Consider the following 12,335-nt stretch of genomic DNA (forward strand, 5'->3'; position numbering starts at 1 on the left):
TAGGTGACTCTCAGTACCTGTTTGCGCGCAACAGCCTCAGAACTTCTTTTACTCATTTTAACCATTGATGTATTTTACAGGACGTTGGCACGAGGATTGGTTAACGAAACGCAGTACCAATTTGGTACCGGTTTTGACGTAAATGGTAGTTACTGAATTGAATTAGAACGAACATTTCAGTGCCTGAATATTTTTACCACACCCTGATGTTCCGACGCCGAAACCTTTGATTTTAATGAAACATCTGGTGTTACTTGCATTTATAATGTTTAAAGATTTAAGTTGATGTTTTCTATTTGGCCCTGGAAGTAAATGGTATTGATTTTAGACTAACCCTAAGTGTGCATTTTCATTTTTGAATTACTGGTTCAAGAACCATTTATGCACCAGAACCGTTTAAAAAATACAGGGTAGGTACTGTATCAGATAAAACATAACCGATATCCAACCTTAGTTGGCACATATGATGCATTGTATAGTAAGATCTGATTGTTCTCGTGGAGCTTAAAAACTTAAAAATGCAAATAAAGTTAAGACAGCAGCTTGTGGAGAAATGGAGGCAAACATAGTAGATTTCATCCAGCAGGTGGACAGTGGGGTGAAGGAGGCAGTCCAATTCATGGTAGGCCAGTCCACCTCATGGTAAGCTAGAGTGGTCTGTGCACAGCCAGTACAGTTGATCCAATTAAGATCTGCCATTTATGTAAAGATAGGGGTCATTGGAACTGTGAATGCCCTGTTAAGTTCAGTGGCAAAAGGTGTTTGTCGGGTTCTGAAATGTACACTCCAAATCAAAAATGTAGCCACATTTCTTAGCAGGTTCTTAGCAGGTGTTGTTTTCAACCCCTGCTTTCGTTACCGTCTTTGTATTTTAGAAACAATACAGATGAACAAATTAAGCAGGGATGACTTTAGCAGGGATACATTTCTGTCTGTGGGAGCTCAATATCCCTCCAGCAATTCAAATATTCACCAAACAGTAGAAAAGTCAATACTTGTTTGGCACTGTATTTCATGAGATATATAGACTAGTACAAGATGAGTAAAAAGTAAACACACAGGTCCTGTGTACTCTTCATCATGTCAGGTTCAGACTTTAGGAGGTCTGTTAGTTTAGTACATTGTAAGATTAAAGTTACATTTAGAAACACACAGATACACAGGTCCTGTGTAATCCTCACCATGTCAGGTTCAGACTTTAGGAGGTCTGTTAGTTTAGTACATTGTAAGATTAAAGTTACATTTAGAAACACACAGATACACAGGTCCTGTGTAATCCTCACCATGTCAGGTTCAGACTTTAGGAGGTCTGTTAGTTTAGTACATTGTAAGATTAAAGTTACATTTAGAAACACACAGATACACAGGTCCTGTGTAATCCTCACCATGTCAGGTTCAGACTTTAGAAGGTCTGTTAGTTTAGTACATTGTAAGATTAAAGTTACATTTAGAAACACACAGATACACAGGTCCTGTGTAATCCTCACCATGTCAGGTTCAGACTTTAGGAGGTCTGTTAGTTTAGTACACTGTAAGATTAAAGTCACATTTAGAAACACACAGATACATAGGTCCTGTGTAATCCTCACCATGTCAGGTTCAGACTTTAGGAGGTCTGTTTAGACATGCAGGTTCTGTGTAATCTCCAGTGAAGAATCTTCTTGTCTGTTTAACAATGTCCTTGATGGACTGGCAACATCTGTTCATGATTCTATACATTGCCTTTACTGGGGACCAGTGAGTGTGCCTTTGTTTTGTTGGTTTTTGAAACATTCATTGGTTTTGATACTCTACACCACACAAGTGTCAGTTATGATCAAATTCTTATCTTTTGATGACACTGTTTTTGGTCAACAGGACTATGATCATGATCTTATCCCTGAAGAAATGTGAAGTTAGGGTCATTTAAATGTTTTAATTAAACATTTCACCACATCATCCTCCTGATAAACAACAGCTCTTTAAACATCCAGATGATGCCCTTGTCAGTGAAGAACTCTTTAAGCTCTGATCCTTTGAGTGACCTCCTCAGCTCTTTCAGATCTTGGTCTGCTCTTTCAAATGTCTCAGCATTACCTGAATTACACAGTCCTTGCCTGGTTACAAATCTCTCTAAGGCTAAGAGAGCATTTTCAGTTATCTTATTTGACACTAACTCAGAATACAATGCCAGAGTGTCAGCTTGTAAAGTACGCTGAATGACCACTGGATTTGACAAACAAGGCCTCTTCATGTCTATCCATGTCACTTTAAAGGGAGGGGAACAGGGTGTGGTGATCTACTACAGAATTTATTATTTGGTAAATTGTCTCCTGGTTTGCTCAGTGGTAGTGCTCTATCTCTCTGCTCTTGACCTCGTTTTGCAGAAACTGAATTAGCTGGTCAACTTTCCACTGGAGTCTTATTTAAGTGCATAATTCAGCTCCATGTATTTTGCTAGAAGCTGTAGTTGCGCTGGAAATAGCATGCATCCATATGTGTCACTGTGAACTATAAGTCCAGGCCGTTAATGTGGATTTTAGACTAATCCTAAGTGTGCATTTTCATTTTTGAATTACTGGTTCAAGAACCATTTATGCACCAGAACCGTTTAAAAAATACAGGGTAGGTACTGTATCAGATAAAACATAACCGATATCCAACCTTAGTTGGCACATATGATGCATTGTATAGTAAGATCTGATTGTTCTCGTGGAGCTTAAAAACTTAAAAATGCAAATAAAGTTAAGACAGCAGCTTGTGGAGAAATGGAGGCAAACATAGTAGATTTCATCCAGCAGGTGGACAGTGGGGTGAAGGAGGCAGTCCAATTCATGGTAGGCCAGTCCACCTCATGGTAAGCCAGAGTGGTCTGTGCACAGCCAGTACAGTTGATCCAATTAAGATCTGCCATTTATGTAAAGATAGGGGTCATTGGAACTGTGAATGCCCTGTTAAGTTCAGTGGCAAAAGGTGTTTGTCGGGTTCTGAAATGTACACTCCAAATCAAAAATGTAGCCACATTTCTTAGCAGGTGTTGTTTTCAACCCCTGCTTTCGTTACCGTCTTTGTATTTTAGAAACAATACAGATGAACAAATTAAGCAGGGATGACTTTAGCAGGGATACATTTCTGTCTGTGGAAGCTCAATTTTGTTTCTATAATCTTCATAAAAAATAAATTGAGGATTGAACATATTTAGTGTTGGCATGTTGGAAGAATATCCCTCCAGCAATTCAAATATTCACCAAACAGTAGAAAAGTCAATACTTGTTTGGCACTGTATTTCATGAGATATACAGACTAGTACAAGATGAGTAAAAAGTAAACACACAGGTCCTGTGTACTCTTCACCATGTCAGGTTCAGACTTTAGGAAGTCTGTTAGTTTAGTACATTGTAAGATTAAAGTTACATTTAGAAACACACAGATACACAGGTCCTGTGTAATCCTCACCATGTCAGGTTCAGACTTTAGGAGGTCTGTTAGTTTAGTACATTGGAAGAATAAAGTTACATTTAGAAACACACAGATACACAGGTCCTGTGTAATCCTTACCATGTCAGGTTCAGACTTTAGAAGGTCTGTTAGTTTAGTACATTGGAAGAATAAAGTTACATTTAGAAACACACAGATACACAGGTCCTGTGTAATCCTCACCATGTCAGGTTCAGACTTTAGGAGGTCTGTTAGTTTAGTACACTGTAAGATTAAAGTCACATTTAGAAACACACAGATACACAGGTCCTGTGTAATCCTTACCATGTCAGGTTCAGACTTTAGAAGGTCTGTTAGTTTAGTACATTGGAAACATAAGGTTACATTTAGAATCAAACAGACACACAGGTCCTGTGTAATCCTCACCATGTCAGGTTCAGACTTTAGAAGGTCTGTTAGTTTAGTACATTGTAAGATTAAAGTTACATTTAGAAACACACAGATACACAGGTCCTGTGTAATCCTCACCATGTCAGGTTCAGACTTTAGGAGGTCTGTTAGTTTAGTACATTGTAAGATTAAAGTTACATTTAGAAACTCACAGATACATAGGTCCTGTGTAATCCTCACCATGTCAGGTTCAGACTTTAGGAGGTCTGTTTAGACATGCAGGTTCTGTGTAATCTCCAGTGAAGAATCTTCTTGTCTGTTTAACAATGTCCTTGATGGACTGGCAACATCTGTTCATGATTCTATACATTGCCTTTACTGGGGACCAGTGAGTGTGCCTTTGTTTTGTTGGTTTTTGAAACATTCATTGGTTTTGATACTCTACACCACACAAGTGTCAGTTATGATCAAATTCTTATCTTTTGATGACACTGTTTTTGGTCAACAGGACTATGATCATGATCTTATCCCTGAAGAAATGTGAAGTTAGGGTCATTTAAATGTTTTAATTAAACATTTCACCACATCATCCTCCTGATAAACAACAGCTCTTTAAACATCCAGATGATGCCCTTGTCAGTGAAGAACTCTTTAAGCTCTGATCCTTTGAGTGACCTCCTCAGCTCTTTCAGATCTTGGTCTGCTCTTTCAAATGTCTCAGCATTACCTGAATTACACAGTCCTTGCCTGGTTACAAATCTCTCTAAGGCTAAGAGAGCGTTTTCAGTTATCTTATTTGACACTAACTCAGAATACAATGCCAGAGTGTCAGCTTGTAAAGTACGCTGAATGACCACTGGATTTGACAAACAAGGCCTCTTCATGTCTATCCATGTCACTTCAAAGGGAGGGGAACAGGGTGTGGTGATCTACTACAGAATTTATTATTTGGTAAATTGTCTCCTGGTTTGCTCAGTGGTAGTGCTCTATCTCTCTGCTCTTGACCTCGTTTTGCAGAAACTGAATTAGCTGGTCAACTTTCCACTGGAGTCTTATTTAAGTGCATAATTCAGCTCCATGTATTTTGCTAGAAGCTGTAGTTGCGCTGGTCATAGCATGCATCCATATGTGTCACTGTGAACTATAAGTCCAGGCCGTTAATGTGGATTTCACCTAACAAAGGCTAAATTTATTATTTAAAGGGTCCATTAGTTGCTTAACCCCATAGAGGATCATCTACTTCACAGTATTTAACAAACCTTTCGACAACAAAATAAATCCTTATTGTTGTTTGTTTAGCACAAACTGAAAACACAGGTTATAAGGGCAAAGAACCCAGCAGAAAACTAAAAGAAGGACAAAGAACCCAGCAGAAAACTAAAAGAAGGACAAAGAACCCAGCAGAAAACTAAAAGAAGGACAAAGAACCCAGCAGAAAACTAAACGAAGGACAAAGAACCCACCAGAAAATTAAAAGAAGGACATAGAACCCAGCATATAACTTTAAGAAGGATATAGAACCCAGCAGAAAACTAAAAGAAGGACACAGAACCCAGTAGAAAACTAAAAGAAGGACATAGAACCCAGCATATAACTTTAAGAAGGATATAGAACCCAGCAGAAAACTAAAAGAAGGACATAGAACCCAGCATATAACTTTAAGAAGGATATAGAACCCAGCAGAAAACTAAAAGAAGGACACATAACCCAGCAGAAAACTAAAAGAAGGGCAAAGAACCCAGCATATAACTAAAAGAAGGACATAGACCCCAGCATATAACTAAAAGAAGGACATGGAACCCAGCAGAAAACTAAAAGAAGGACAAAGAACCCAGCATATAACTAAAAGAAGGACATAGACCCCAGCATATAACTAAAAGAAGGACATGGAACCCAGCAGAAAACTAAAAGAAGGACAAAGAACCCAGCATATAACTAAAAGAAGGACATAGACCCCAGCATATAACTAAAAGAAGGACATGGAAACCAGCAGAAAACTAAAAGAAGGACAAAGAACCCATTAGAAAATTAAAAGAAGGACATAGAACCCAGCATATAACTTTAAGAAGGACATAGAACCCAGCATATAACTTTAAGAAGGATATAGAACCCAGCAGAAAACTAAAAGAAGGACACAGAACCCAGCAGAAAACTAAAAGAAGGACACAGAACCCAGCATATAACTTTAAGAAGGATATAGAACCCAGCAGAAAACTAAAAGAAGGACACAGAACCCAGCAGAAAACTAAAAGAAGGACACAGAACCCAGCAGAAAACTAAAAGAAGGGCAAAGAATCCAGCATATAACTAAAAGAAGGACATAGAACCCAGCATATAACTTTAAGAAGGATATAGAACCCAGCAGAAAACTAAAAGAAGGACACAGAACCCAGCAGAAAACTAAAAGAAGGACACAGAACCCAGCAGAAAACTAAAAGAAGGGCAAAGAATCCAGCATATAACTAAAAGAAGGACATAGACCCCAGCATATAACTAAAAGAAGGACATGGAACCCAGCAGAAAACTAAAAGAAGGACAAAGAACCCAGCATATAACTAAAAGAAGGACATAGAACCCAGCAGAAAACTAAAAGAAGGACAAAGAACCCAGCATAGAACTCTAGACTAGACTCTGTTGCTCTAATACTGGAGTGAAGGCACCGTCTCATATAGTCCACATGTGTGTGTGTTTAATGTTCCATTTATCCATGTTTGACCCTTTAATACACAGGACTTACATGTTTGTGTATGTGTATGGCTATGGTCCTGATAATACATTTGGGCCTGCTAATTACAGTGGGCGGAGCTAAGTACCTCATTATCGTTGTCCTCTTAATACACCATGGTGTCAGGTTCTTATAAGTTGAGTTCTGATGTGTTTTCTTGTATTTTGAAGTGAGATTCTTGTTGTATAGCTCAAACAAGATTTTTCAAGATTTACTACATCTTTCTAGCACAAGTGGAAAGGGGGGACTGTCTAATGTGGCAGCAAACTGGTTTGAAAAAATAGTCCTCCTAAATCACCTTTACCCGTGTGTGTGTGTGTGTGTGTGTGTGTGTGTGTGTGTGTGTGTGTGTGTGTGTGTGTGTGTGTGTGTGTGTGTGTGTGTGTGTGTGTGTGTGTGTGTGTGTGTGTGTGTGTGTGTGTGTGTGTGTGTGTGTGTGTGTGTGTGTGTGTGTGTGTGTGTGTGTGTGTGTGTGTGTGTGTGTGTGTGTGTGTGTGTGTTGAATACAGCACGTAGTGTTCCTTAGTCACGTGTGCACCAGAGACTATCCCATGATGCTGTCTGTGTTTTCCAACATGCTGACCAAAGAGTCAGACCTCAGGGTCATCGACAACCTGTGCGGCGCGCTCTGCAGGATGATCATGAGCAACGTGGAAGCCGTCCCTCTCGAGCAGGTATACTTCCACCTCACACCTCTCTGTTGAAAGCATTCAGTGCTGCGGTCATTCATCACCTGATCTCCTCACCGACAGGTACTGCCTGCTCTGGTGTCTCATCTACCCCTCAAAGAGGACATGGAGGAAAACAAGACGGTGTTCAGCTGTCTGGCTATGCTCTACACACACAGTCCAGCCCTGGTACAGTGCACAAACACCAACACACAAACAAACAAGATCCTTCCTGCCCAGATCAGGCACAGAAAAAAGAGAATTTATTGTTGATGTATACACAGCATTACCTGAACACATGATGCACACATACAGCTTATTGTCATTCTGGAGATCAGAACAAAAGAAAACAGACGTCCAGTCCAACAAAGAGACGATGAAATGAACACAAAGTTGAACATTAGAGTCAATAATAATAATAATTATTAGTTTGAGATAATAATAAAAGCTTCCCCCCTTATGTTAGATTAAATGTGTTTTCTCTTTCAGGTGGTGACGGTCATGAAGCCCATCGTTGCTTCTTCCCCTCACATCCTCGGCAACAAGAAAGTTGACTCAGGTGACGATTTCTTCGGTCGCATTCAGAATTAGTAATAGACTGTTTTATTTTTTTCAATCATCCACTTAAAGCAACATAATGTAGAGACTCAGTTTGGTAAGTGTGTCAGGTGAAACTGCTCTGTCATAAAGCCCACAGTCTTCTCTCCCTCACTATGTGCAGACTGCATGTTGGCTTAAGACGACTTTCTTTATTTGTATGAGATGTCGAACATCTACAGGGATGTTCACTCTCTCTATTCTCATCTTCATCCGTCACCCTCCTCTTCCTCTTAGCCTCGACCGTTCTATCAAACGGTTCGGAGACGTAAAGCCGACACACTTTAATACTGCCAAACGTGCTCCGAGCGGGGCGACCTGTGCTCATCTCACTGAAGGCTGGTTTAGTATCAGGAAGGAAATGACTGTTTTAAATATCGTTGTAAAGTGAATTGATTACTCACTTCACCTATTAGTTAGTCAGTTTGAGTGATTGAAAAAGTAGAAAAAGATATGGAAACTAAAAGATGCATTCTCTCCTGCAGACACCCAGAACATTTTGGCCTTGCTGATCAAAGAATTTGCTCAGCACCACTCTGCCGACTTCCAGGCAGCCGTGACCTCGCTCCCTCGAGAGCAGCAGGCCAAAATAAGTGCCACCATCTCCGGCTCGTAGCCCTCACTCATCCTTCCACTCCCTAAAGCCAGGAAGAAATGTTCGATTTTTATACTGTAGGTGGAAAATGGGACAGCTAAGAGAAATTGATCTATAAACATCACTTCAACCATTCTAACATAGCTATTAGCACATTTGGAAGTTCAGAATTTGAGTGTTAAATTTTAATTTATTTGCTAACACGCATGAACTGTTGGAAGTTTTATTATTTTAAGAGTTACGGTTTACCATCCTCTGTTGTTAGCATTGTGTTACGTTTCCTCTGATGTGCTTAAATGAATTGTTAGTGTCCCCCTTTTTCCACTCGTTGTACAGATGTTTGGCTTTATTGTAAGAGTGTGAAGCAATAAATGTATCTCCAGAAAAAAACAAAAAACCCTTCATTTTCATTCTGATCACTCAGTGGACTTGAAACGTTTGATCAGTATGTAGACCGCTCCACAGCTATCTGCTGCTTCAAAGGGCTCACACTGCAGCTGAGTGTGAAATACTGCAGTCCAGCTCCCAGAGCGCTCTGACTAAACATGCTCCACTCCTCACTGCTCTCTGTCAGAGCTGCTTTAAGTGACCAACCAGAAACCAGTCCATCTCTCACGCTGCTGTTTCTCCTTCAAACTCCGACACAACACAAACATACAAGTGCAAAGGATTTCTTTTGACAAATTCTACAAAATTAAGCGCAGTGCTTTAGTGCTGGCAGGATTCACCATGCAACACTTACAATACTTGGACATACTTGATGGATTCAGAAAAGAGTTAGAACATGTGCTTTGCCGTAGACTGATGATGGAGACTTTTCGTCACTCTTCAGATCTCTCGTTGGCCCTGAGCATCGGTAGAGTCTAGCTGCTGGTCTTCCAACGCCATCGTCATCTGCACTGGTGTCAGTCCATCCTCTCCTGAAAAAAAGGCCCGAACACAACTCGAGTAAATGCAGACGTGCCACAGAAACCACAGCGTTTACTTAACGTTCTCAGCATTTACTTGTGATAGAGGTGACAAATACCTCACAGGTGGAGCCGTTCTAGAAACAACTGAATGATTACACACAAAACATAAGAATAGGAACTAAAGTCGCAACACGACCGGCTTATTCTGTACACGAGCCCGTCATGTCATCATCTTCAGGGACTGGCCGGGCGACTGGCCTGGGGCCCCAAGCAGCACCTCTATGTACAAAGAGAAAAAGCCATAACCGGCTTGGACAAATCAATCTGTTATTTTCCAATTCCTCAAAGTGTTGAGGTCATTTTCTAATCTGGACGTTGATCTCATTTTGGTGCCGGAGGTTCTGACACACTGATCTACATCAGTTTGACACTCTCCTGTCTGAGGTTCCTGCAGAGTAATACAAATTTAATATCTGTGCTCACAGCTACACTGATAAAACCTCACGTCTCAATCAAGAAAGGCGGAGAGTTGACAACAAGAAGTAGCTACCAGTAATCATCTCTCATGAAAAAATGCTGGATATGACTATTTGACTGATGGATCTAAAATGCCTTCAGACCTGTGGGTGTGTGCTTCCAGGGCAGGATGTTCATCCCTGTGCGGCAGAAGGAGCGGTCAGTGTGCGCCTCGGTGCTGTACAACACCTCCTGGAGCTGCTTGTCTCCCGCCTTCTGAGCTTTCACTCTCACCTACACGTGGAGACAGGCGGCACGATTCAGACAACTATCCGGGGCTTCCATGTGGATCAAAACAAAAACAAAAACAAAGATCTCGGCTCTTCAAGTTGTGCTCTCAATATCTGTACCTCAAGGATGGTGATCTCTTTTTCCTTCAGCTTCCCGGCTTTGTTCTTGACCTGGGTCTTCTTGTTGTCTACCCACACCACTCGTTCCTTCACCTCTGACCTGACAACACACAAACAGAAAACTGTGTAAGTACATTTACATGAAGTTGATTTTTAAGACCTTCCAGGCTTTAAGCGGACTCACTCTTGGATGCCCAGGTCAGCCAGTGTTGTGTCTAAGAAGGGGAATGGTTGATGGGCTGGGTCGGGCTGCACCTCTATGGGCAGTGTCAACGCCATGGGGATCTCCCACTCCAGTTCTACTCGCACCATGAGCCCCGGTGAGTTTGGCCCTGTTTTGGCCTCTCCTTCCTCCAGCAAGCTTTTTCTGTCGTCTGCTGCCAGCTTGATTCTCTGATCAGTATCTCAAAAAATAGAGTGTGATGTATCCCTCACTCTTGGTGGCTTTATCCCTGTGACTGATGCTGGGTTTCTGCTCCCTCTGTCTCCAGCGGTTCTGTTGTTGCAGATACTGGCTGCTTCGATCTTCCCTCAGGGCGGATGATTCAGAGCTCTGCGTCTTCTGATGATAAAGGTCTCTGGAAAGTGTGAGAGGCTTGACTGCATGCAGGATTTGAGCTCTGTTGCCTGGCTGATATAAGCTGCCTGTGTGTAATGTGTGTAATGTGTCACTCAGATGTTAGCTTTATTAGACTGTCAGGGAGCTGATGGACGGACGCTGCTGTTTGTACCTCTAATAATCATTCTGACCAGCCCTGTGTGAGATCAGCGTTTAGTAGAAGAGTTTTCGTGTGCAAAATGAGGATGTTTGCGTCCCGGAGAAATTCCATTTTGTCAAGAACTAAAAACTGAAAGTAGATAATCATATTTCAAAGGTAAACAGTTGGTTACATATCACACAATAAAATGCAGGGAGATCATTTCAGGGTCAGTGTCCAACAGATTTACGACTGTGTAATGACATGATTCACCTTCTCTCATCATTCTTCTCCTCCCTGTGCCCTCTGTATGGGCCATTCACAGTTCAGCGTCACTTATTGAGGGGACACAAACTCAGGACACGGTGTCTCTGCCCGCGGTGGAGAACGGGTGTGTTGACCTTTACAGCAGGGATCTGACCCGACCAGCACAATGTCACACAAGCCGCCACCATGAACCTTAAGGGTGATGGTGAATGAGGTTTATGGTCTCGTCTCTGTTAGTGTACCAGTGTACACTGTATCCACTCTGATCCAGCTAGCTACCATAACTGTTGGACATTAGCATTATGCAGCTGGTCAGATATTTCAAACTGAAACCGGAGCTGCAGAGATTTAGATCCACAAGCACTGAGCACTGCAGTTGTTCTACGTCGTCTGACTGTTTGCTAAAAAGTTTCCAAAACAACTATATGGGGATGATGCTTGGGTCATGGTTTGTTACTGCTCAAGCTTTCACAAGTATGTCACAGTGATATAGGCTACTTGTGAAAGCTTGAGAGGCATTGTCACTGTGTGTCTGTAAACAAATGGACGTTATTTTGGCCCACAGTGCCATGAAGGCAGCTGTGGGGCAGGATGTGCAGGACATGAATCCCTGTGAACGTTGAGGCTTTGTACAGTGCATTGACACTTGAAAGGTTAGCTGTAAATGCTTTATCTTTGTAGGAAAGAAAGCATGACGTAGCAGTATAGAAAAGATCTCCTGGCATCAGCATTTGAATGTATCACAAGTAGTATCAACTAAATATGCATTCTACTGTGCTGATGTCAATGAGGATTTCTGTTGAGTGACTGTATCACTCACCTCTGGACTCAGTCACAAACGGGTGCCACATGGATGAGGGTTCATCCCCCCCCCCCCCCCCCCCCCCCCCCACACACACACACACAGCATTCCAGTGTATTTAACGCTTTGTTTGGACTTATTGAGGCATGAGGTCACAGTTTTCTGCTAGCGAGGCAGAAGTGTTTGACTGTTCTTTTTCTGTACCGTCAGCTGAAAACTGGTTCATGAAATAAAATGTATGCTTTATAAACAGCTACACTTATTTTAGTACATTTTTTCCATCTTGAACAAGAAAAAAATAACCTCAATGTTCACTGTCATTTGTCTGATATGAATCCCAAACTGTGTGTAAGGAGAAAAATACACAGCTGAGGATGAGTATGAGCTAATACCTTTACT

The 12,335-nt window shown here is 41.4% G+C and overlaps 2 protein-coding genes across 3 annotated transcripts in view; one reads left to right on the forward strand and one right to left on the reverse strand.

Moving 5' to 3' along the window:
• The window catches only part of ipo4 (importin 4), a 26,159-nt gene extending 17,370 nt beyond the window's left edge, over positions 1–8,789 (forward strand). For both annotated transcript variants that reach the window (XM_079361038.1, XM_079361037.1), the window contains exons 27-30: positions 7,074–7,206; positions 7,285–7,389; positions 7,690–7,759; positions 8,283–8,789. In XM_079361038.1, the coding sequence (XP_079217164.1) occupies positions 7,074–7,206; positions 7,285–7,389; positions 7,690–7,759; positions 8,283–8,413 (439 nt within the window). In that variant the 3' untranslated portion in view covers positions 8,414–8,789. The remainder of the gene's footprint in view (positions 1–7,073; positions 7,207–7,284; positions 7,390–7,689; positions 7,760–8,282) is intronic.
• On the reverse strand, positions 8,576–10,481 carry LOC306835174 (uncharacterized protein; the record flags this gene model as incomplete). The annotated part of the gene is made up of 4 exons (XM_079361601.1): positions 8,576–9,312; positions 9,924–10,053; positions 10,170–10,311; positions 10,354–10,481. 4 exons carry the CDS (start codon positions 10,479–10,481, stop codon positions 9,221–9,223), a joined length of 492 nt encoding a protein of 163 aa, XP_079217727.1. The 3' UTR covers positions 8,576–9,220.
• Positions 10,482–12,335: the final 1,854 nt, after the last annotated feature.

Source organism: Symphodus melops, assembly GCF_947650265.1.
Source record: "Symphodus melops genome assembly, chromosome: 14".
Taxonomy (NCBI): Eukaryota; Metazoa; Chordata; class Actinopteri; order Labriformes; family Labridae; genus Symphodus; species Symphodus melops.